Source organism: Hakea prostrata, chromosome 9 (genome assembly GCF_041222555.1).
Source record: "Hakea prostrata isolate BN-2017 chromosome 9, UWA_Hpros_2, whole genome shotgun sequence".
NCBI lineage: Eukaryota > Viridiplantae > Streptophyta > Magnoliopsida > Proteales > Proteaceae > Hakea > Hakea prostrata.
In genome coordinates, this window is record NC_142608.1 from 48,150,747 (window position 1) to 48,177,984 (window position 27,238).

Consider the following 27,238-nt stretch of genomic DNA (forward strand, 5'->3'; position numbering starts at 1 on the left):
AATTGTTAATGTATAATTACTTGATTTACACAAGAAAGAAAAAAATGGAGTAATTACTTAATACACCGAAAAAAAAAATGAAATAGTTAATTATGCGCGTTAAATATCAGTTGGAATTTACTAGGTTTTTTTTGGCTTCTAAACCAAAAAAATTCTGAGCTTAAAAAAGTTGTAAAAACTGTATGGAAGTGAACTTGAGACCCTAGACCATCAAATGGTCTCACAACCTTTTTTTTCTTCTCTTTTGTTGAGTTGACAGTCAAATTATGCATGCTCTTATCTTAGTATGTTTCTAGGCCAGTAATATTTGAGTTATTTTGTGCCAGTCGTATACCTACTTCGGATGATCTAGTTAAAAGACCTTGATCTATTGGGACTTCAGTATCAAGAAGGTCAAAGCTAACAGCATAGTCAAGAAAAATCATACGAAGGATCAGTTGTGTGATCAGGCTTATATACCTCCAGGCTCCAGATAGAGCAATGATATCTTGAGATACTCAAAACTGAATAGCACCGTAAAAGAAAACCCAGAGAATAATGGCACTAGAGAACATAAAAACATAAAACTTCCTTATATCATTAGGAAGTGATCAGGGGAAACCATTTCAACAATCTTCCTTACTTAAAGGCAGACAATTATAAGTCTCATGTTAGTGTTGGTATATAGCAGAAACTGAGTTTTATACCAGAGTGATGCCAACCTCAATTCTTATGTCCAAAAATAGTTGGTGCTTCATAACGAAGCACCTATCTTATGCTTACCGAAAAAAGATCTTCAGCCGTTCAGCGCTTGATGATATGGGAGATTATGAACCCCATATAATTTACATTCACTTAGAATCTTCATTTAACACTTCATGTGTTACAGGAAACAGAATAAAAGTAAATAAAACTGACGATCAGACTTGCAGGAGACTCCGACATGCTATAACTGTACACCCTTTTTTATAATTCTTCCGTCAACCTAGTAACTGTGTAATGCTATGTCAAATGTACACAACTGGTTGATACAGAAAATGAAAGAAGCATCATTTGTAACGTATATGGATTGCTAATTATTTTTACAACAGAGACCTAACAAAAATGGATGGCACCCAGATCAATTTACAAGGACAGGCCAGTTTCACTATTTCCCTCTGTTTTAGGTGATGCTCAGTGATCTGACTTCATGACTGCAGCATCAGCACAAGAAGAGTTGCGGATAAAATTTTCATTTGGTGACCTTTGGGTTCTCCACCCTTCATGGCTGACTTTACAACACCACAGACAAGAGGTTGCAAAGGATGCTTGTATGTATTTTCTTCGTATGTAATCCCAATATTGAACCCATCGTTCATCGCTCCCATCTTTCTTTGTCCTTTGGGGAGACAGATGAGACATAAGATCAATTGGACTGCTTAGCAGACCTATCTGAGTACTATTTTGTACAGCAATTCATGTAGATCTCCGCCAATGCTTCTTCCCTTTCTTTGGATGTAATTTAAAAGGGCTCCAGCTCTTTCTGCGTCTGGGAGATTCTGAGAACAGGCCTGATGCCAAGGCCTGCTGAAGCCATATCTCAAACTCTTCGTCATCATCTTCCATCATCTCAGCATCCAAATCCCAAGGAAATCTGCTTGAGTTGGATCTTTGTGTTGCCTTCTCCGACCCAACCATGTTTACATGGAAGCTTGGACAATGGGTATTGGGCCTACATACCATTCCCTACAAGAAAAACACAAGATGAAAGCGGGGCAGAAGAAACAAAGAGAATAAGGCTTGAGGCATAACAAAGTTCACTACTTGGGAATATTGCAAGAGTTGAGTACAGGACCATTAGTTGTGAAGAATCGATGACAAAGAAGCATGTAAGGTCCCAAATAAACCCACAATAACATTGTTGTTATCAAATATAAGTTTGTAGACAGGATAAATGGTATTAAACACATTGTGTCATATTAGTATATTACACACACTAAGCACCTTGTATGACTCGCAGAAGATTTTTTTTTTTCATCACTGTAAATACTTAATAACCATTTCCAACAAACCAAAATCGTTCAGATTTGAAATTCCAGAAACTAGATGTTACTTAAATTGATTACACATTTCCATTACTAAGATAAGAGAGAACTTGAAAGCCAATGGTCTTGTAAATATATAAGCTTATGCAAGTGATACCACTAATTTTCAGTAAAACTGCTATAATATAACAATATAAAGTAAATATTTTTCTCCAGCTTTCCCCTTCACTGTAGGTAGGGAATGAACCACTACCTCATCACAGTATCTGAATAAGGAAAATCATGCAGCAAAGACTCATTGAAACAGGAATGAGAGAACCTTCAAAGCTTAGAGGCAAAGCTAAACACATGAGAATCTGAAAACAAATAAAAATATCCCTACCTGACAAATGGCCCATTCTGACACGTCAAAGATCTTACTTTCTGCACAAACAAAGGCACGTGGTATTTCGACCTGGAAGAAAGATGAAACTGGTCAGACCAAGAAAAACCATAGCATACTAATCCAGCAACCTAAAGAGAGGGGGGGGGGGTTGCAGGGATTCAGCATGACTGGACTCAGAAACACCGCCCAGATGGCAAAGGGAAGAGGTGTTTGAGTTCCAGACTTTGCAATCAAACGAAAGAATTTCCAATCACTGTTGGTATTTGCTCAAGGATATGATTAAATACAAGCAAGCTTCAATGGTAAAATATATACCTTCTGAGGCCTTGCTAAGAAAATTGAACATCCATACTCAACCCACCCATCTCCGTCCTTGGCTTGATGATATTGACAGCAATCCTAAGGCAAATACAATATTAACTTTTTGTATTAATAACACAGGTCCAGATATGTTTGCAACTTGAAATATAAAATATTAACAAATCCAAAAGTGACCGCACCTGACACCACCTGGCATTGGCCTTAGTCCTATTGGTGCATATCCATATATGCGCATTGCCACACTTTGTGCACGGTATACGCCTAGACTCTTCAGAGCAATATTCCGTACCATCCTGCCACTTGTAAGAAAGTAACAAAACTGTTTCATTGTGTTTGTGAACGTAGGCAATAAAACACCAGAGATAAAGTGAAGAGGAGAAAGTGAATGAAGAAGAAGGTGAAATTGGGAGAAAATGCTACGAGAGGCGCAGCTTAGTTGCAGCCTCCCCCCCCCCCCCCCGCCCCGCGAATGCTTTTTATGTTGATAGAAACAAATCTTAAGAAAGAATATCTTCCTGAAGTTGATTACAAGATAAAGGAAAGTAACAAATCAAACAACTGAAAGTAAACTAGCTTATGATCAGCTAAACAAGGACAACTCATGTATCCCCACGATACACCATGGTCAACTATGCCTCGACTGGCCATCACTGTCCATAATAGTACAATAACGTTAATAGAGGTTCAATATCCATAACAACTACACAAGTATGCTATCAAGCTATTCATAGTTGTTAAGGTGTTGCTAGGCGTCTGGGCACCCTCGGAGGGGGATAAGGCTACTGTTGCCTCATTATAATCCCATAAGGCGGTCGCCTCGAGCGCCTTGGACCCCAAGGCAACCAACTTTTTGATTTTTTAAAAAAAACCAAATCAATTATGCCAAATCGAAGGCAAAGAATCAATTGGCAATTAGATTCCGATTGGAAATTAACTACTGGTTGAAAGTAATATGCATACTTATACTGTTGTTACATGGGATCAAATTATTACATTAACCACTTTAAAAAAATAAATAAATAAATAAAAACCAAAACAAAAAGAAAAAGACGATTGAATGACTCGAATCTAAAGCCCAAAGACTCTAATCTCGAGTCGTAACTCGTTACTCCTAAAGCCCTAAAACTCAGGCGAAAACTGCAAGACTTGCAGAGATCCACTCTCACACCCACAAAGTGCTACCCCTTGCTTGCCCCCATCCTTATCCTCAGGATGTGTTTCCCAATCCCCTACAGGGATTGATACATATAGGTTATCCCACAGAGACTATTTATAGGGAAACCTAAAACCCTAATCCCAATGTAATTATAATTTTACCAAACCCTGTTTCAATTACAAATACAATCAAAACCATAATTACATGGACCCACATAATACAAGACACCCAAACCCAACAATCTCCACCTTGGCTTGAATTCTACAAACCACCTTAAAGAAAACCGTTGATGATGTCTCTCTGCAATCACCCGTCTCTGTGTATCCACCACACCTTACTGCATGGTCCACATCCCCTCCAGGGATGCTTTTGTTACCGCCATCACTAAACTAGCATGGCGCACACCCCCCACCTGGGTTGTCCCGTATAGCTCATCACCGCTATACGACGTGACATGGCTCCATCTCTTTTGTCACAGCCGGCTCCGAGAGATCACTGCCACTCACCAAATCCAAAGTGAAAGTCACTCGCTTCTTTCCAGATTTGCCCTTGTTTTGCGCCTAAACAACCTGCAAATTCTGTCTACCTGTACCCCTTGCCAAAGTGTCAACTGGAGCTCCACCTGTTTCAACACTACTTGCAAGCCTGTACAATTTACCTGATCTGTGGCTTTTGTACCCATCAATCAACTGAAAGAACCTCACCATTGATTTCCATGCGAACTCACAAAATCAATACCAATGGAGCGAAATCTCCTCGATCCGTCACTTCCACTGAGTCTGAAATGCAAAAAAACCTTAGGAATACTTAACTCCGTACAAAAAACATTCACACAAAATCCTATGGAAACAACTTTACGGTACGATCCGATAATACAAAAAACCCAAAAAAACATTTTTTTTCCATCTTTTTCACCACCACCGAATTTTTTTTTCTCCCTTTACGGTTCTTCCTCCACATTCTCCACTCACAACTTTTTTTTCAACTTTTTTTTTTCAACCAATGTAATCATTACATTAAAACCATTCAGAAAAAAGCTCAAAAACAACTTCACCGAACACTGTTGCATGTTCCAAGCGATCCAAAATCCGACCGCTACCTTCTCCCTTTTTTTTTTTTTCAATCCTCTCCTTGAGCCAATCCACTCAAATCATAAGAAATAAAAAGACAAAAAAAATTTCACGATTCTACATCTAGAATCGTACCTTCGATCAATCCGTCGAAGCCTTCTTCATTCTCCTGGCACCTGTCCTCTCCTTTCTGGATCTTCACACACCTCTGGTGATGATCCATCAAACCTCGCTCTGATACCACTTGTTAGAGATAATGGATGCACAACCACAAACAGAGAAGATACAAGCAAAGCACACAAGGGGAATTTAACGTGGTTCGGCAAAACCCTGCCTACGTCCACCAGAAAGAAAAAGAGTTTAACTATTTCCAAGAAACCTCACACCACTGTCACACCCACAAAGTGCTACCCTTTGCTTCCCCCCCCCCAATCTTTATCCTCAGGATGGGTTTCCCAATCCCCTACAGGGAATGATTCCCCAACCCCCCCTACAGGGATTGATTCCCCAATCCCCTATAAGGACTGATACATATAGGTTATCCCACAGAGACTATTTATAGGGAAACCTAAAACCCTAATCCCAATGTAATTATAATTTTACCCTAGTATTAGTAATTGACCCAAACCCTGTTTCAATTACAAATACAACCAAAACCATAATTACATGGACCCACTGAATACAAGACACCCAAACCCAACACTATTGACGATGACGGAGAAGGTGAGAGTTGCAGCAAGACCCTATCACCTATCGACGGCGACTTCTTTCTTCTTCTTTTCCCCTTTTTTTCTAAAAAATTGAGTACAAAGTTAAAACCTCCATAATTCGAGTTGAAGCACCAAAGTGAACTAACTCAAGTTGCAGCAGCACTCCAACGGTTCTTTGAATCATCTATTCATCTCAAGAGAATCCGCAAATCTTGACAATGTTATTCTTTGAATCTCAACTTCTTTTCCACTTTTTTTTCCCTTTCATCAATCTATGATTTTGTTAAGGTTAACAATCTTAACAAAATCAATAATCGATTTGCAGTAAAAACCAGCAACTTCTGGGTGTTTGTTCACCGTCTTCTCAGGTGACGGTATGTCTCTAGCAAACTTTTTTTTTTTAATAACTCTGTTTCTGTTTTAAGCAAACTCTGTTATTGTTAATAGTGCTATTAAAGAGACCAATTTATTAGCTTCAATCGATTCATCGTTGCTTGGAATTAACTGTAAGCTTGAATTCCTCTCTTATCGGTGATCGTTCTCCCCTGTTCAGTGTTTTGTTGCTTCGTTTTTGTTGAGAAACAATTGTGCTTGAATGGCTTGAATAGATCAGTGTGATCTCAAGCCCTCTATTTATAATAACGTGGAAAGAACACTATTACATAAATACCCTTACTTGGGTAACAAGAAATAAAAATTACATGAACAAAAACTCTAATAGAGTTGAACTCCTATTAGAACTCAACCAACACTCCCCCTAAAGTTGAGGCATAGATATTAATCATACCCAACTTGCCGACAATAGGAAGGAAATCTCTTCCTTCAAACCCTCAGTGAAAATATCTATCACTTGGTCTTCAAACCTCACAAAAGGCATACAAATGAGCCCTTGTTCCAGTTTTCCTTTGACAAAAAACCCGTCAATTTCAATGTGCTTAGTTTGACCATGTTGAACTGGATTACTGGTAATACTAATTGCAGCCTTGTTGTCACAATATAACATCATAAGGTTTGGAACTTGGACCCCAATATCTTCTAACAGGCCTTTCAACCATAGTAGCTCACAAACTCCACGAACCATAACTCTATATTCAGTGTCGGTACTAGATAAAGCTACAACATTTTGTTTCTTACTCCTCCAAGTAACTAGATTACCTCCAATAAAGGTACAGTAACTTGAAATTGACTTCCTATCAAGAGATCTAGCTCAGTCTGCATTAGTGTATGCTTGGTGACAAAAGTATTCCTTTTCTAGGAGTTCCCTTCAAATATGCAATATTCAAGTAACAACCTACATATAAGCCAAAAATGGATTATGCATGAACTGGCTCACTATCCCCACGTATAAACAATGTCTGGCCTAGTGTGGGACAAATTAATAAGCTTCCCTACCAGCCTTTGATATCTTCCTTTGTCAACTGGTTCTCCCTCTTTTTCCTTACATTTAGCTCTAGCCTCAATAGGAATATCAACTGCTTTACACCTCAACATTCCCACTTCTGATAATAAATCTAGGATATACATCCTTTGAGATAGGTATATACCCTTCTTTGATCGAGCCACCTCAATCCCTAGGAAGTATTGTAACTTCCTTAAATCTTTAATCTCCAACTCTCTGCCAAGAAAGTCCTTCAACCTTTGAATTTTCTTACATCAATCCCTATGAAGACAATAGCATCCACATAAACAATAAGAAGAGTGATATTGGTATTTAACTTCTTAACAAACAGTTTATGATCAGCATTGCTTTGCTTGTACCCAATAGAGGTCAATGCCTTCTGGAGGCGTCTAAACCAACATCTAATAGACTATTTTAACCCATAAATTGACCTCCTCAACCGACAAAATTTCTTTACAGTATTATCATCAAAGAGACCATGTGGGATTTTCATACAGACTTCTTCCTACTCCCCATGTAAAAAGGCATTATTTACGTCTAGTTGGTACAAGTTCTAGTCTTTGTTCACAGCTACAGACAAATGAACTTTGACGGTGTTCAGTTTCGTAACAGGGGCAAAAGTCTTCTGATAATCAATCTTATAGATTTGGGTAAACCCCTTTGCGAATAGTCTAGCCTTCAACCTGCTGACCGATCCATTCATATTTTGTTTAACCATAAACACGCATTTGCAGCCCACAAGTTTTTTTCATGGAGGAAGTGTAACCAGCTCCTAAGTATCATTTTTCTCCATTGCCTACATTTCCTCTAACATAGCTGTCTTCCATCTCTTATCAACATAGGCTTCCTGCCAACTTTTAGGAACATGAATAGATGATAGAGAGGATATTAAAAAAAAAACACAGTAAGAGTTAGACAAAGAGTCATAAGAAACATATTTAGCTATGGGATATTGAGTACAAGATCTAACTCATTTTCTAATAGTAATAGGAATATCAAAAGAAAATACCTCAAGGGGAACAATATAATTTGGTTCTAGAGTAAGGGATTGAAGTGGTAATGTGTCACATTTCTCCACCTGATTTGACCGGTTGTAATTCTTTCTCTGATAAGCCTACACCTCCTTATTTTGATTCTAGAGTAAGGGATTCCGGTATTCCTTTCTTTAAACCCTAGGGATGGGCCTGGAGTAAGATATCAAATATGAATTTCTTCATATTTTTCTTTTTTCTTCGGAACTGGATAACCATAAACCATGCCTACAGTCGTGCCTCTGTTGTTGGTGACGGCCAGTGTTATAAAATAATCCTTGATGAGTAGCTCAGAACAAAACCCCTCTGTAGCATGGCCCGTGAAACAGTCAGTGATGCCTTGCATAGCTGTGTGAGGAGGTGATGTTCTTTGCGAAAGCAAACAATAATATAATCCCAAAAAGTATTAGGATTATATGATATGTTTACGATTCCGTGAAACAGCCGTTGAATCTCACACTGTCATATAATCATAACATGAGTATGAAGCATAAGTAGAGTTAAAGAGTCCTATCACCAAATTGAGATGAAGTGGCTGTGACTATTAACGGTTGGGTAAAGGCCTCCCAAGACTCTTCTAAAGGGCAAAAAGTGAGTAAGTCCCTGTATATAAGAGATGAGAGGGGCCAAAGAACTCAGTCATGAAGTGCCTATCTCAAAATGGTGAGACAAGGTTTTGTAAAAGACCGGACCACTCCTCGAAAGTGGGGGGAAAAAAAAAAGAAGAAGAACAAGAAGAAGAAGAAGAAAGAAAGAAAGAAAAGAAAAGAAAAGAAGAAGAAGAAGAAAGGAGTAATTATTACATAACTACGCTCACATGATCACAAAATTGCACTCATACAATCAAAGACTTGCAGTCATATAATCACAAATTACATAACTTGAATTACAGCAGAGCACACTGAGTCACAAAGTAAAAGCAGCAGCACGATGAATCACTCAATTACAGCAGCAGTCTGCTACCAAAGCTGCCAGCCAAAACTGGCAGAAGCAAAACCTAGAAGAAGAAAGAGAAGAATACAAAAATAAAAAAAAGACAATGTTTACAGGCCAGATCACTTGAATATCTATTTCAATTTTGCAGAGAATAGGCTAGATCATTTGCCTGTTAATTTTAATTTTGCAGAGGACATGGAACATCATAGACTTAGCATGTTTCTGGAATTCTATTTCCTCTATTGTAAAGAGTAAAACCCAATGGATGTAATTTGGAGCATTTGACTAGACAGAAATAACCAGATTTAGCAGTGACCTATATATGTATTGCTAATAGTGGATAGAGTAGCTCATTAGCCAACTGACCAAAATACATTTCTGCTGGCATTATCTTTTGAATTTTATATTATTAGGGAGTGGAACATGTAGTGATATCTAATCATTAAAAGGAGATAGTACAAGGATGGGCAAGGATGGGCAGCCTAGATCTAATCTATCAAATATACTTTCAGGGAAGAAAATTATGGCCGCCCAGGACCAGCAGAAATGGGGGAAATTTAGAGATCCATATTATTTTATTGGGTTCCTCATCATGTTTTATTGGGAGGGCATATCAGATTCCAATGCAGATGACAATTTAATGGGGACATCACACCATGCACGCCCATCAGTGGTTACTATTAGAGGTGGAGGCGACGAAAACTTTCCATATGGTTCAGCTACTAGAAAATATGGACCCTAAGGACCCTGGTCCCCATTGCTTTTTTTTTTTTTAATAGTATTATATATTAGTATTAGCATTATGTAAGGGTAATTCAGGGTTTTCATTTCATATATTGGAAAGATTTTGTTTTGTTAAAAAAATTATTTTCCTTCATGTTATTGAGTTATTTTAGGAAGTTTATTTTGTTTCAAAATGTAACCATCAGCAGGGACACGATTATGATGAAGAATTAGGCCGCGTTTGATAATTGGCCAAGAAACAGTTTTTGGTCTTCTTTCACTCTCAAAACGCCTGTTTGGTTACATGAGTCTGGAGATTTCAAATATCTAGAGATTTCAAATCTATAGACTTCAAATCTATGGAGTCATAATTTATAAAATTAAGTGTTTGGTTGTGGAATGAAATATGTGGATTCATCCTAAAAAACTATTTGATCGACGTGATTTTTGTGAATGTGCAAATGTATAGCTTTTTTGAAATCTCTAGATTTCACCCCTTACCCATAAATCTACAGATTCACGTTTTTAGTGTAAAAAGGTGAATCTACAGAATTCATGAATCTAGAGATTTTTACAACCAAACGGGTATAATTCTCAGATTCATGAATCCAAAGATTTCAAATCTCTGGATTCATGCAACCAAACAGGCCCTAAAAGCGTTTGGTAAAATGGGTCGTTCTTTTGTTTTCAGGAAACGAACCGGTCCAATTTTCTTTTCTGAAAAGGGTTTTTGCAAAATAACTTTGACTTGTTTTGTCATTCTCAAAAACAAAAAGCACGTCAAAATTACATCAAAGAGGGATATTCAACCCAAACTTCATTAACATGCAACTTCTAACTCCTTCCCACCTTTACAAGAATTTTTAGAAATCTCCATCACCTCAAGTGTTCTTAGCTCAAGTTTTACTCAACGGTTAAAATTGTGCACAGACCACTGTCGCTTGATAAAAATGGTAGAAAACAATTCTCGCAAATAGCGTCTTTCTCAGAAAATTCCGTTACCAAACACGCACTTAGAGAAATAAAAAGAAAAACCACTGGCAGCTTGAAGACTTCCTCCAGTTTTCTCCTCTCTCTTTCACGTGGAGACTCTTACTCCTATCCAGGTGAGCTTTCTCCCGTCCTTTCTCCCTTATTTTGAACCACAAAAATTTCCCTACCTTTCCTCTTCAAAGATCTACTGTTTTTTTTCCCTCTAAGAAGCCTTATTTTCCTACCTAGGAATTTCTCTGTTCTCTCAAGGATCTCACGATAGGTAAAATTTCTTCTCATCCTCTTGCTGCTCTTTTGCTTCTGAAAATTCTATTTTCATCTCCTCATCAAAGCCCAACAGTTTTTTTTTTTTTTTTTCAAAAATCTGTCTTCTTACCATGGGAATTTTTCTCTCCTTCTCCAAACCCCATGACTTCACCGTCTTCCGCAGAAAATTTTCTTTCCTTGTACTCTCTTGTGTCCTCTCTCAGAACCTCATGGCAGTCCTGCTGCTTCTAGTTCTCTGTTTCCATTAACTTTCTGTCTTTCTTTATTTTCTACTTACTGCAGTTCTGTTTCTAGCATAATACCTATATTTACTGCTATTGCTGCCTTGCTGTCTTGCTTATACTGTAACTGCTGCCATTCCATACTCGTTGCTGGTTACATATTTCAGATTTATTATTTTAGTCTCATTGATGTCTGAGTTAGGTTTAGTTTTTGGTTTTGGGTGAGACCATGCGATTGACATTGATTATGCATTTTGAACCTACTGGATTAATCATAGTAAAAAATTCGAGGGAAACTCAAGTTTCGACCGGGTGAAAATGGGAAACTTAGGTGGAAACTTGGGAAATTTCGAGGAAACCAAGGACTTTTCCGTACAAGTTTCAACATCAAGTTTCGACAGGTTTTAGAGAGTATTTTGGGGTGGGATCCTATATTTAAGCTAATTAGAGTATAAATAATGCATTTGTTGTATTCTGCTAAAAAAATCAATGTAGATATGTCATTCAATGTACATAACATCAATATAGAGTTGTCCAAAAGTACATTATAAACTTAACTACTTAAGCACATAACATTCAATATATAATTTCTAACTTCAAAATAGTTGACAATAAAAGGAAAATACAACTTAGTGTTAAGAGGAGTGCCAAGAGTGGATTCATCCTATGAGCTGAGTAGTACTATGCCTGTAACATCCTCTCCTCCAACCAACGAACATAGACATCCCATGACATTTTATGCCTATGGTTGTCAAGTTAATCGACAACTGTAACTTTATGAGTCTGGTCATCAATATGCTCAAAATAAGTAGATAACCAACCTGAGGGAATACGCACTTTGGATAGAGAAGTCCTGATGGAGGGGGTATTTGTCGTGGGTATTTGGGGAAACATGAAATAAACAAAAAAATTGAAAATTTGGGAAGCTACAAAATTTATAGGAAAAAAGTCCCAAGTTTCCACAAAATTTCCCAGGTTTCCATGAAATTTCCCAAGTTTCCACGAAATTTCCTAAGTTTCCACGAAATTTCCCAAGTTTCCCACGAAATTTGGGAATTTTTTTTCCTCATGAACCAGCTGGTCCAACTGGGTTGAACCAAGTTTCGACAAGTTTCGATAGGTTTCGAGGTTTCGACAAGTTTCGACGAAATTTCGACAGTTTCGATAGAAACAGAGGACTTTTTTTCGGTCCTCATGAATTTCGTTTCGCATTTTCCAAAATGGGAAATTTTGGTGGAAATTTCGCAAGTTTCAATGGAATTTTGTTCTATGGGATTAATAAAGCATATTACTTGCTGCTTTTTATTTTTTTGAATGCAATGCCCTCTTCCCCTTATCTAACCTGTGGATTGAATGAATAGATCTAATTTGTTCTTCCCTAAGCCTTTAAGTTTTATCTTGCATGTTATTTATATATGTTTCTTTGCTGAAATTTTAATTCCATATTGTTCTTTGAGTGTCAAATCAATTGCGTCATGTGCAAACCCTCCCAAATCCCTTATAGTGTCTTAGTTGGATTAGAATCCTGTTTCTTGTAGAATATCCTAGCTTTTGGGGCTGTCCTACATCACAATTGAGATTCAAGATGTCACTCAAAGACTATGAAGTATTTGCATCCTAACCTTGGACACATTTAATAATTCAGGGTGACACTCTGCTTATTAAATAGTCAGTGTCACTGCAGGACAGCCTAATCTAAAGAGATTAGCAAGCCTCGCTAGGAGGGCAAGGTCTTGTACAATGAGTGGAATATCACTCTACTGGAAACCTATACACCTAACTGTTAACAACTAATTCTCTTAGCCAGGAGAGGTTGAGAAGGCTTTTTATACATGGGGCTATATCCAATTGTATGAAACAAGGCTTTCTTGAGAAGCATACCTATTCCTGTGCATTTGCATGTCTATAAGCCAAAAGGTAAATCCTCCTTTATGAAACAGCTTTTCCCTGATAAATTCTTTTACACCAAAAGAAAGACGAAGGAGGGGGGAAAATAAAAAAACAAATTCTACGTATCTGGGGTCAAGCCAGAAGAAAAGTATTCCACAGTTCCTCTGTCAAGGCCATCACTATTGCTAGCCCATGGACGATTTCATTTCTTCTTTCTACTTCAGTTCCATGTCATCTTCAGGCTTCCCCTTGTTCTCTCAGCACACTGAAATTGCAAGAAACCAATATGATCTGGCACATTGGCAGCCCTTCATTGAACATAGCCAACTCATCTCAATCTACACTGTAGCACCTAGTAACCTCAAGAGTCATGTATAACCACCCCGAACCCCAACTCCAACCCAAAAAAATAAAATAAAACAAAATAAAATAAATAAAAGAGCTCTTCAAGCCACTTTGCCCCTCATCGGTCTGAACATGATCAACTCAGTGACACTCATTTTCACATGTATACCGTTCCATTGTTAACAACATTAGGCACCCCTACAGAATTTTGGGCAGATAGCGACTGTATAAGAACGAGCTAAAAGCTTTAAAGAAATCCTCATCAAAAGGATTCCTTTGGCCCAGCAACTCTTAGCTGTAACCTACAAAATTCATGCCCAAGCAGCAAACAGAGTCCACCAGAACAAATAAAAAGATTAAAAAATGTGTGCATCCACACACAAACAGTATATGTGGTGCAATACTGCTAAATGAGTTGTAGACTCAATAAGCAAATAATACGTAAAGTCGTAGACAATAATGTGGTGCAATACTGCTAAATGAGTTGTAGACTCAATAAGCAAATAATACGTAAAGTCGTAGACAATAAGGAGAAAGAAATAATTGTTACCCTGGCAGTCTCTACCCTGTGTTGAGACTCCCACTCAATATATACCAAGACAGAACCCTATTAAGGGCATAAAGAGAAACATACATCATAAATAATTAAATTACAATTCATGAGTTAATGTTTACATGAACAGCACAATGAACATTTTTCACTGGAATTGTGTTGTGACCTCCATAATTGATAACTTCTAGCATGGTAAATTTTATTTCTCCATTCATTATGTTCACCTATAATCAATCTCAAAACTTTGGCAACAAGAAGAGACAAATTCTACAGAATCAGAAAGATGCTTAGAAACTTAAGCCAATATGCACACACCTGTTGTGAGGTGCTGCAGGAGTTCTGACACACAGTCCTTGATTCCTCTTTTATTAGTTGTTCATCATACTCTCTCTTCTTTATAGAATTTGAAAGAACCTGAAAATTCATCACTATTACAAGTTGCAAAGGCCAAAACATGATTTGCACGATCACCAGTTTAACAGTATCAATCTAGACAGAATAACTAGTAAGGAAGCTGCACCGACACAATGTTTAAAACTTGCCTCATATGCACCCTGAAGTTTTTTGAATGATTCACTTGCAAGAGGACTTCCCATATTTTTATCAGGATGCACAAGCATGGCCTGCACTGAAGAAATAGAGATCACATGCACATACATAAAAACATCATGAAGGACAAGAAAACAAAAATAGAATATGCACCAGACTCAAATAAAGCAACAGCAAATAACTTGCAGCAGAACTTTAGCCAGACTCAAAAAGGGGAAGATCACACCAGAGAGGTGCTTCACCCAACACTATATGTGGCAGAGGTAATGGTAACTTGATCCTGTAGCATGCATGTGGAAAACTGCAAGTTAAGAAAGAGGTGGTGCCATAATAGACATGGGAATGAAGGGCTGCAGGTGTTGAAGCAAAGTCACCATTTGCATCTTTGGATATGACATGGCTACAATGATTTCTTTTAACTCTCTTATAAGACATCAGATTTTTCATCGAAAATTGAATTCTCAGAAAAAGGAAAGAAAAAAGGAGCCAGCTTCACATGCTAAGCAATGGAATATGAACATAGTTTCTTTAATTTGCTAGTAATACATTTAGCATGAGGTGTGCAAAACTGCAAATCATACATAGAACAGTTACACATCTGTGCCCTCAATCCAAACCCCACAAAAGAAATAAATGATGGAGGGATAAAGAGAAACTGCACAACTCCTTGGCCCTAGGATTATCTGCTACTGTTAGTGAATGATAAATAGTTAAGGAGATTGTCTAGGCAGCGGGATCAAAATGCAAGCAGAAAATAATAAGCATACCTTTTTCCTGTATTCCTTTTTCACCACAGTAGCATCAAAGCTCTTGCACAGAGGAAGTCCCAGTGTTTCATAATGAGTGCTACTATTCAATATCCTTTTCATCTCATCCAATGAAGTTCTGTCTGCTCTTGCCACCCGGCTAGTAGAGCATTCTCCCTGGCTATTCAGAAAACTTGAAATGGTAGAAGGTTTGCTGGATGATTTGAATGTGTTCAAGTTCTCAGCATCACTAGTTGGAATAGAATCTTCACAATTTCCTGAGAAATCATCTTCTGTAACTGGTTCTGATTGTTTTTTCTCTTCAAAATGTGTGACTTCAGGTGCATTGTCACAGGATTGAAGCAGGTAATTGAAGAAATCGTTTGAGAGGAATGCAAGGTTTATCGAGAGAAAAACCCCAAGCCACCCAACATGAACCTTAACACAATAAAGGGCATATAAGGTAGCCATTAAGACCATGATGCGTGCATGATTTAGTGAGAACAAATAACCTGTTCATAAAATACTCAAAGATTTAAGATGACCTCCAAAAGAGGGAATAAAAGGACTGTTTGGATGAACTTCTTCCAAAGACAAAGATCAAAGGGACAAAAGAGCCAAACACCAGTCTTCTAAATTGTTTGCATTGAGAAAAGGATTTCTAATTAAAACTATGAAGTTAGAGAATGCTCACCATGCCAAAAGAACCAAAAGGTCCAATTTGTATGATCTGTACACATGGATTTTGTCCATGAAAATGAGGTGTACAGTGTACTAATTAAAACATCAAAAGAGCAGGAATTCTACTCTATCAATAGGATAAAAACACATATCAACAGCTTCGACTTATATTGTGCATTGGAAAGGCTAGGAGCCTAGGACCCCAACACTTCTCTCTCTCTTTTTTCTTTCTTTCCTTTTTTTTTTTTTTTTTTTTTTTTTTTTTTCTTCCAATGACACTATGAGCCTTATGGGGCAGATGGCAGAAAAAAGAACTCAACGACCAACAATTTCCACATATACAGAGAGAACCCAGTGCTTGCAATCAAGGCAACATGCAACAAAGAACCTAAAAAATAAAACTTCACAATTAGGGATGGCTATGGACCGAGTCAAAAAGGGACCTGCCACACATTGGTAAGACCTTTTCGGGTTAGGTAATACAAACATTATTTGAAAAACCCAAGGTACCCATATGTCCTGGTTAGCTTGAACGCTAAGAACTAAATGTATGTTTTGCAGGGAAAGAGCAGGTGTGGTATTGGAAATATCAGATATCCACACTGAATCCAACCCATGCCATTCCCAGTCAGAATTGTCCAATCATACAAGAGCACAACCCATGAAGAGGATGGGAGACATCAAGTGGTGATACCAACACATGCACACACACCCCTGCCCCACCAAACAAAAGAAACTTCTCAAGATCCTTTGTCTTGTCAAATCAGTTGGATGTCTGACTGGAAGTATTAGAAAGATAAAATCCAATCTATTTCATGCAGTGGACTAGCCTAAAATCAACTATATCTACTGGACCTTGGCTTTGTGTAGGTACAAATCCAGAATGATCTGCATCAGGTCATCTAGGATTTATCTTCCTAGGACAATGATATTTAAATTCTGCTTTCTATACCATCCTCGCAATGCTCCCCGGAACCAAATTAGAGCAAAGGGTGACACATTAAGAAAGGATATACCAATATGTCTAACAAAGAAATTAGTAGTTTAAGAGAGAAAATCTTGCCTCCAACTATAAGGAGCATTCCTGTAATCCAAAAATTACCATACATCCACAGAGTCAAAATACCAAACAGCCCAGCAATAAAAAGTCCAGGGGTATAACCCAAGTATCTAACAGCAGCTGCAGCAGATCCCTGAAAAAATAAATTCGTTGTAAGTCCACCTAAAAACCAAGTAATACAGTATGTCACATGAAGTAGATAAGAATCACTATCTTCTAACATATTTGATTGGATAACTGCAAAGAACATTCTTCAAAAAATACATGAGCAAAGAGTTGGTACAAAGTCTAATCATACCTCAGCGCAGTTGACAAATAAAGCAAAAGCTAAAACTAGCAAGGCTCAAATTCTCAGTTTTGACCCTGGTTTCGACCATCTCAGTCAAAACTAGGTACTTTCTCCACGCTAACTCCAACCTAAGAAAAAGAACTGTTTCGTTTTTCTTTCTTTTTTTTTTTTTTCTTTTTTCCTCTTTTTTTCTGTTGGGGGGGGGGGGGGGTTACTGTTCTGCTGCCTTTTCTTGACATTTTGAGCGCAACCCATGCATCAATTTCACATAGAGAATACTCAAATTAGCATGTGTCGGTTTGACCCAAGTTTGATATTGTATCCTTTCTTGGACATGACCATAACTCATTAAATATATATCAGACTTAAAGGGATCTTCCACGGTTTCCACCATCTTCCCTTCAAATATTAATGCGACACAAATCCCCATGCGACCACCAACATTCTATATAAAAGTGCCTCAAGGAATATGAAATATAAGAAAAGCATTTCATCAATCCTAATTACTTCACTTTGTTCACAAGTTATGCTTAATCAAAATGATGCACTAATAGGTTTGCTTTTTGGAGACACCAGTTGATAAAAATTCAGGCATGACATTTGTACTTCGTAACCTTACAATATCCCACTAAACATCTTACAATCATCAGATTATGACCATTCTATCTTCATTTCCTCACTACAGCATGTTCAGATCTTCAGCAAGCCACCAGACTCAGGTTTTTTTAGAAAAAGTATTAGAGCAAACTAATCCAAATGATAGTGCTATCAAAACGGCAAGGCAACCAAGGCGTCTAGGGGGTTCCTAACTGCCATGGAAATTCGGTGACCACAAGGCATTTCCTTGGCGAACAAAGCATTTTAGTGTCATTTTTTCAACCACCCATTTTATGTGGTACAAATAGCATACTAAAACATATGATTCTACTTGCTAAACATATATTGAAGAGTCATAGTATGTAAGATTATTATAAAGAGATAAAATAAAAATAAAAAATAAAAAAACATAACTTCATCTCGTCAAAATACAATAGCAACAAAGCATAATAACATATGATTATGATTTATACAAATATGAAATGGAGGTAGTAGATATACTTAACTCTGTATTGTCAAACTAGTAGTGATGTTGATGGGTTTTTTTTTTTTCCCTCTTCTTTTAATTTGATTTCTAATAAATCCAAATCTTTTGGTCTCTTTTAAGATTAGGTTTTATTTTTATTTTTTCACCCCTTAGCCTTAAAATGATCACATGCTTCTAGTCACACGGTAACAAAATATAAAACCAATATTATGTGATGTTAAGTATAAAATGTCAAAAAAAGAATCCAAAAAGACAGAAATGTTAGTACAAAATATCAAAGAAGCTTCAATATTGCGTACAAGGCGTGCCTTGGCATTGCCTAGAGAATAAAGTATGGGTTTTTTTGCATGAACAAATGCGGACCATCGCCTTGGTGCCCATAAAACGCCTTGTTGCCCAGGCATCGGTTTTGCAGATGCTTTGATAACTATGATCCAAATAATGCACTAAAAGGTGATGGGGGTACAAAGACTTGCACCTAATGGAAGACCAAGTCAAAAGAAGCCCCTAAGACTTGCTGCCAAACAGCACCTAGAAGTATTTACAGTTCCCCAACCTTCGATCTATATTTCCTTGCTAGAGCATATGCAGATCTCAGCAGGGTTCAGACTCAGGTTTACAGGAAGTACTAGAGCAAACTAATCCAAACAATATACTAAAAGGTGATGCAGGTCCAAAGACCTGCACCAGATGTAACACCAAGTCGAAGAGAAGTCCCCAGGTTTGCTGCCACCTAGAAGTATTTACAGTTTTTACGTCCTATTATTTTTAAGTGTTAGTAATTTCAGCGTAGTCATGCAAATTCAGCCAAAATTGGTCAGAAATATGTGTCCTTTCATATGTTATCAGTCTTTTACATGATTCTTTTTGTTAGTCTTTGAGCCATGTAAAGCAGCTAATCTAACCAAGGGTTTTGGGATAAGTTTTCAGGATCTTCCAGGTAGGAACCAGCACAAAAATAGGGTTTCTGGATGCTTTGGCTAATGGTTTTAGGATCTCTAAACCTGCTGGGTATGGTAATCAGATCTGAATTCTTATTGAATTTCAAAATTCAGGTCTGAAATTTGAATTCTCGGGTAAGTGAGGGTTTCGGTTAGGGTTGGGAAGGGCTCAGTCCTGCTGGTTCTGTAATGGCAGAATAATGCGTTGTCTTATTCTATCTATCAGAATATGAACTGATGAAAGAACTTAACAATTCAAAAATTCTGCAACTTCTCAAGGTTGAAGATGAACTGCAGAATTATTAAAGTCACTGAAAGAAAACAGGTTTGCAGAAAATATGGTTAAGACTTGACTTTAAGGCCTCCTGCAATTCTAAGGAAGGGAAAGGGGTGGCAAAGGGGATGGGGATCAAGGTTTCCAAAAGAGGTTGGGATTAGGCTGCCATGGAAGGGAAGAAGGGGAAGGGAGGCTCATGGGTGGTAGAGGGGCTGCTGGTTTGGTGCACCAGCACGGATGGGGGCTGGTAATGGTTGTGCAGGAGAGGCAAGGGGTGGCGGAGGCTTGTACTTGTATGCTGAAAAGGTTTGCTGGAATTGTTGCTTGAGTGCTTGAAGAAGAAGACAAAACTAGAAAATTGCAGAAAGAATAACTCAAAACCAGCCGCAGGTCACCCCTAGGGCTCCCACGAATCTCACAACTAATTGTTCAATCAATTGTCATTCGTAAACTCAAACTGAAAATTACAATGCAAGAAAAGGCTATTTATAGCCTAAAATAAAAGACTCTGACTGGGGTTGGGAATCTTTAATAGATGAGGATCCCAACACTAGACTACCACCCCCAAAAAGAAACCAAATTACCACAAGACCACAACCCTTAGATTGGAATCTGGTTAGGACACTTAACAACTTCCAAATAAAAACAAACTCTAAAAGACAAGATCCTCTCTTGACAAGGAATCTTATCCACAATTAACTAACTCAACACAACTTTAAAAGGACTATAACTCTCAAACTGCTGACTCAAACAGAAAACCAAAAGTAGATCAATGACCCTTGGATCCAGAGAATTTAGTCAAGACCCACATTAAGCCCCAAAAGGGGGCTTCGAAAATGACCAATACCCATGGGATATTCGGCCAGCTTTAAATGCCCTTTTTGGTCTGGTTTTAGGGGCCAACTTTAGGGGTACCACTGAGGTTACATCAGCAGCCTCCTTGTAAGTTGTTAGTTAGTTATTAAGTCCTAGTTGTTGAATTTCATGGGAGTATTTGTTGTCCTTTTAGGAATCTGTTCCAAGTCCAATATCTATTATAACTTCAGTAGTAAGCCTGTTTAAACCCCAAGTTCAACAGGAGGAAACAGTTCAATTAATTCAGTTTTTATCAGCTTTTGCTTGGCTAATTTAGGAGTTCGCTAGTCAAGGTACATATTCAGGTCAGCCCTGGTAAGGAACCTTCAAGGTGGGAAGAATATTAAGGTTCTTGGAAAAGTCAAGCCAGATCCTGCGGGTAAGGATCCAGCTTTGACTCTCCATTCCAGCCTCTTAAGGTAATCTTGAAGCCTACATGCCATCCCCTTCTCCTCTCACCTATAAATTTGACTTTCTTAACATTAAAGGACTGGTGAGACCTCTCCTTTTCCCCCCAACTGAACACCATCGTAACTCATTGCCCAACCATTGGAATCACCTTTCTTTTTTACCATGATCCCATATCATCCTTTCCATTCAGTCCAAGCCCGCGCTGTATTAAAACCCCTTTGACCTTGCCATTCTATCTTCACTCAAATATCCATTATTTTTCAGGACGCCTCCATTGACCCCAACTTCCATCAGTCCTCCATTAGGGCAATAGGGCCTGCAAACCTCCTTCTCAAAGCCACATCTCCTTACGAGTACTAAAACCGTAAAACAGCCTCTTCACTGCCCCTACCCGGATACCATAAGTTGGTTCTGTTTTTCATTGGATCTTGGCTGGTTTGGCCCTTATTTGAGTCTCCGAATACAAGGCTGCATTAATAGGTTCAATTTTTGAGACACCAACCTGTATTCAGGCTCAACAAGTTTTACCATTCAGTACCACACCAAACATCTTGTTAATATCAGATGGCTACTAGAAGTGCTTTTCTTTGACGTGGGCCGGCAAGAGATGTGGGCTCAAACTGGGTAATATGGGCTTTGTAGGTTGAGGTTAGTTGTGGTCGTTTGTTTCGGGCTCAGGAAAGGGCTTCTTACAAGGATCGGCCGGAGAGCAGAGAGAACAGTAAGGTTAACGAGCGCGGAGCCTGCCAGCAGGAGCTGCGGGCAAGTGCTTGCTTCTGATAACTTGATTCTAATCATTCTATCATCATTTCCTCACTAGAGAATGTGAAGCTCTTTAGCAGGGTTCCACGCTCAGCTTTAGAGGAAAGGACTAGTGCAAATTAATCCCAAAACAGATGATCCAGCAAGAAAATGGTTATTAACTGAACAGAAGAAACCCGAAATTTAGTGAAAATAGAAGTGCCGCAGGGAGTGAAGAACTACTAGTAACCACCTTTAATACTGTGTTCAAGTAATAGAAGCACGAAAGGAACAAAAGGGCAGGAATCCACCAGCAATGGTTGTGGAACCCACCTAAAACCCATACAATCAACAGATCACTTGGGGTTCCACGGCAATAGTAGTTTCAGAAAACTGAACTCATATATAAACTCAAACCCATGGGAAGGTCTACTGCCTTTGCAACTCAGTATAGTCTTTTCTAACCAGAAATAGGATGGCATCAGCGACGTAAACTGTTTCAAGGGATTCCCTAGGGTTGGTTCCCAAAACCCTAGGACCCCTAATTCAAACCAGGGTATTTTTTTAACTATTTCAAGTTTCAGGTGTCTTAAGTTGGGTCCAATTGAGTTGTATGTTGTCCACACCTTAAATCTATTTTGTTTTCTTATTTGTATTAGTATTTTCAGAGTTATTACAGAGTCCTTGTCTAGGTGTGATTCTCAATTGTATTGGGATCCCCTAATTAGAGTCTACTTTATTCCACTTTTATTTAGAACTCCACATCTACTCTTAGAATCTTAATTGGATCTCTCTAGAGCATGGTATGACTTGGTCCTTGTTTATGTTGGAAGTTGCTAGTCAAATTAGAGTTCTAATTAGTGCTAGCAAGTCAGTTTCAAGTCAACTAGGCTTCTTAATTAGAGTCCAGAATTCTTTTTCTTGTTTAGGCAATATATAAAGCCTCCTTAATCTGTAATTGACAAGTTGAATAGAATAAAATTTTGATTTTGGAAGAAATCCAAGTCATGGTTTGGGAGGGCCACAGTAGCATTAACAGCTATTCTTCTTCAGTTTCCAGCATTGTTCTTCAAGCTCTAGCAGTAATTCAGTAACTACAGGAGCCTCCTAACCAATTAAGTACAGCTCGTCCCATCCCCATTCCACTCCCTCTTCCCTAGCCCATGCAAGGCCTCCCCCCACCCCTCCCCTCTACTGCAGACATCCCCCGCCCCCTTCCAAACCCTGTGGCACCCTTAGGACCCCTCTGCCTTCAACTTTAGTTCATCCCCAACCCCCCCCCCAACCCAAAACCCCAAGCACAGCCCATCCCCCTTCTCCTTCCTCCCTCCTCCATCCATCTCTAACCTGTGGCAGGTTAGGAAAACCAGAAAACCTAATTGTAGAATTTTTCCTAACCCTAGAACGCTTACGATTTGAGCCGAAACTCCAATTAGCCCACCCTTTTAGGATTAGCATTCCCACCCCTTCTCCCACACTCGATCCAAAAACCACCTAATCCAATAATCCCAAACCCCTTAGAACTCTTCGAACCTATCCTAGGACTGATTTAAACACACTAGAAAAAACCTGAACCTATAAATGCCCAACAACAGCACTCTCCTGACTCCATTCGAGCCCTAGAACCATGGTTATTAAAGCGTCTACCCACTATGCGGCCGCCTAAGCAGCAAAGCGATTTTTGAGCCGCTTAAATTGTGACCGTTTAACTAACGAGCTGATTTCTTGCCGCTTTTTTGCTTAGGCACTACCGTTTTGCCGCCTTTTGCGCCATATTGCTTCCTAGATGCTAAAACATCCTCTTTTTTTACATTTTGTAATTTGTGCATATTATTATTTTTTTTTAATCATAATTTATTTTACAATGCCATATATAAATTTAAATATGTGAGCCATTTCAGAATCGAGGCCCATAGTGCCCGTCGGCAACAGAATGTGAAGCATGAGCCATATTCAACATTAATAATCAATGAATCATTAAATAAACAATGACATGGGAATCGGAATAATGAGATCTATTAATTTATCATATCGGCACTGTGTGGTTAAAAAAAGGGAAAAATGGATACATTAATTCTAATTCCAATTTGAATATTATTCATGTATATTTAACAAAAAAGTCATGTTAAAAATAATTCATGAGCCATATTCAACATTAATAATCAATGAATCATTAAATAAACAATGACTTGGAAATCGGAATAATGAGCCATATTCATAATTGTGATTCTTGAATTTTTTTTTTTTTTTTTTTTTTTTTTTTATGAATGTGATTGTTGAATGTTTGTTTAGTACTTTAGTTTATTATAAAAAGTATTTGTATTAAAAAGTAGTTATATAAAATATTGACTAAACCATTTTGGTCGCTTTATTGCCGCTTAATCGCCAAGGCGGAGCCCCAATCGCTTTGGTCGCTTTGCCGCTTTAATAACCATGCCTAGAACTTGAGTCTCAAACCCCCAACCTTGCTGTCAAGTTCTGGAACTCCAAAACAGCAGCAGCTGAACCTAGGTATCACCCCTCCCAAGCCCTAAATTCTAAAACCCCTAAGACTTGAACCTCCACTTACGATAAGGCCTGAAACTTAATTTACAGCACAAATAAAAAAAATTCCCAAACCAACCCCCTTCCCTTTGGTTCTAAGCCTGGCGTACCCTTCTAAGGTACTGTTTTGTTACCTCAAACTGTAATTCCCCTACAAGACTGCTGGCTCTCTGAGAGAGGATCCTAGAGTTAATCTAGGGTGACATCCTTACAAGGTAAACCCAAGAATATTGGTTTACATCAATCAGGACTGAAATAACAGATCTGCTAAAGAAAAAATAGGAAAGAGCAGTAAGATGGGGATAAGATAATGACAAGCTGGTCATAAAACTTATTCCACTAAACAACTTCTTCCAGAAATAGGGATAAGCTGGGCTGCTAACATCAGGCATAGTCCAGCTTACAGACAAAAGAAAATAACAAATGATAGCAAAACATTAAAAGAAAAAAGAAAAAAAAGTACCAAGACCCCAATTAATCTCATTTTCCTACTGAAATACCCCTCTTTTAGGCCAATTAGAGTGGCCTATTGCAATGAAAAATCTTTGGACCAAAGGTCCAATACCTAAACAAACTAACTCAAGCTTAGTTGACAAAAATAATGACAATTTTATGATTATCTACATCAAGGATTTTCAAAATACTGAGTTGAAAGAACTGGTAAGTCATGGGACAAAACGTAAAACTTGATTCCTTGAATAGGCTAGAAGATACTGAATAATTAAATAAGTCAAAATCCATGTTTAGGAATAAGAACTTGTAAGTTTGTGTTTTCTCTTTAAAATCCTAGATAGCACCTTCCACGGCCAAGCATCTCATCATTGTTTTGGGTGCCAACTGTGATGCAACTAAGAGAATGAATGTATCTACATGGGAGCTATTGTTCTTTTCTTGAGAAGCTATCTTTTATGGGGAACTTAGGAAACACTATTGTGCACATCTGAAATACAAATCATACATACATGGAAGAAATTATGCAAATCCATTGCCATGGAGCTTATATGAGGTTTCAAAGGGATGGTGAGGCCAATCAGCCATAGGTCAAAGCGTAATCTTCTAAATCAGTCATATGTTCAACTCATGGCCCATATTAACTGTGGGGCTCACCATGCAAGGAGACTTTTCAGTTGTAGTTTTAGCCACTAAATTATTGATACTTTTAGGGTAAAACAACAACTCAGTCTTATCCCAACTAAATGAGTCGCTACATGCATCATTGCCTTCCAGTCAGCTATTTGAGGTCATACTAGACATAAGGCCTAAGCCAAGTATGTCTTTTCTCTCCACTACTCCTGCAGCCAATGATATAGTGGAGCCCCCTCCCTCTTAATATCAGCCATCAAACCCTTGCACAAAATATTGACTGCGAGATCATCTATCATAGCTTTTGTTTCTCCACAGATATGACCTTTTAGAAAAATTTAAAAATGAGAAAGCAAGAGTGAGGCAACTGAGCACAATCGCAAGTGATGGTAAGGTTAAGTACCCCATGGTAGAATGCATTTGACAAAGGTTGATACAGATCCAGCACCGAATTGGCCCCTTGTTTTGGGGAATCAACTTAGGGTTGAGAGACATGGGTGTTCCACCTTTCTTTGTTTATGAAGATCAGAGTTCAAGCTTCATTTTCCATCTTAGTATTCCATCTTCAAGGCACCATTTAATTACTAGCAGCCTACATCAATCACCTTCTCCTATCACATTTTTTTTCTATATATCTTGAATTTTTGAGTTCCCAAGACACCCAAATTCAAAGTCAGATTTACGCCAATCTAACCATTAGATCTGTCCCACACTTTAGGTACATAAACTCCACAAACCTAGTGACTTTAAATCCCGGTCTGACTGTATTGGCGTATTCTGACCATTATATAAATATTTTCTTGAATTTTTGTACTCCCTTGATCCCCCCCACCCTCGGGGGGGGGGAAGGGGGTTAGAGCCCTTACATCTCCTGATTTAGCCAACCAAACTTGAGGGATCATATCTTTATATTATTTGCCCCATTCCCATAACTTTTCATCCCATATCTCAAAAAAACTGCCCTATCCCACCATATATTCCTCCATTCTGAATTTTTCCAAAACTAACAGTCCATCATCATTGATACTACTTCATTCCAAGTAACCCTACAAGGGAATTCATAGGACAATGGTTCACACCCAGGTGACATCATATGCATAATCCATCCCATATCCCACAACCAAAATTTTAAAAGCCCCTTCCTTGGTTCCATATAAGTTGGTTCTCTTAAAGACCTTGGAACTTGGAAGAACTGGTGGCCCTCATTAAATTGAAGCTGCCTCAAAGTTTAACTAATACAGCTATGAATTGCACTAAGCATAAGCTTAATGCTGTGAGAAAAGCCCACACACAATGTGATGGATGCACTCTCTTTACTGAACATATTGACAAGAGTAAGCTCACATGCATTTCTTTTGAGGTGATTTATGCCATTATTATTATCCTACACATGCCCCAGTTGTTTGAATCATAGCGGTTAACACATCCAAGCTTTTTCTTGGGCTCAAAGCAATCATGTGCTTTGTTAACATTTCACCAATTTACGATGATTTATGGTTTTTTTAAAATGAATTTGTATCTTTTAATCATATGCTCTGTTTATAATATGTTGTCTTTCTATGTTAGGTCACTACTAGCATATCCTATTGTGACCACATGGATTTATATTGTATATTGGCATGGTTGTGTACAACTTTCATTCCTGTATTGCAAAATCATGGCATGCGCCTAAACACCCCTCCAAAGCCTTGGGACACCAAGTCTCTTAGACACTATGTTTGCATACAAATGTTTTATCTGGAAAATGGCATACATGGCCATAATTGATAAGATGATGCTCACCAAAAATGCCTGGACATCCATAGCAACCAGTCCAAATCAAAGTTAGTCCAAATATGGGAAAATAAGAAAGAAGAACAACGAATAAATGGGGGAAGAAAAAGATACCTAGAACTGCTAGCAGCGACAAAGTTAAAATATTTTACGGATATATGACACTCACCTTGGGTGCATTTGCATCACCTAGTTATCATC

The 27,238-nt window shown here is 38.2% G+C and overlaps 1 protein-coding gene across 2 annotated transcripts in view; it reads right to left on the reverse strand.

The window, feature by feature from the left end:
* Positions 1-366: 366 nt before the first annotated feature.
* Positions 367-27,238, reverse strand: part of LOC149005385 (uncharacterized) — a 29,082-nt gene continuing 2,210 nt past the window's right edge. The window contains exons 2-9 of one of the 2 annotated variants that reach the window (XM_089169552.1): positions 17,043-17,172; positions 15,320-15,810; positions 14,546-14,626; positions 14,319-14,417; positions 2,889-3,008; positions 2,704-2,787; positions 2,386-2,457; positions 367-1,704 (exon numbers count right to left, since the gene is read on the reverse strand). In XM_089169552.1, coding sequence (XP_089025678.1) covers positions 1,435-1,704; positions 2,386-2,457; positions 2,704-2,787; positions 2,889-3,008; positions 14,319-14,417; positions 14,546-14,626; positions 15,320-15,810; positions 17,043-17,172 — 1,347 coding nt within the window. In that variant the 3' untranslated portion in view covers positions 367-1,434. The remainder of the gene's footprint in view (positions 1,705-2,385; positions 2,458-2,703; positions 2,788-2,888; positions 3,009-14,318; positions 14,418-14,545; positions 14,627-15,319; positions 15,811-17,042; positions 17,173-27,238) is intronic. The other variant, XM_089169553.1, reaches the window with a different exon arrangement.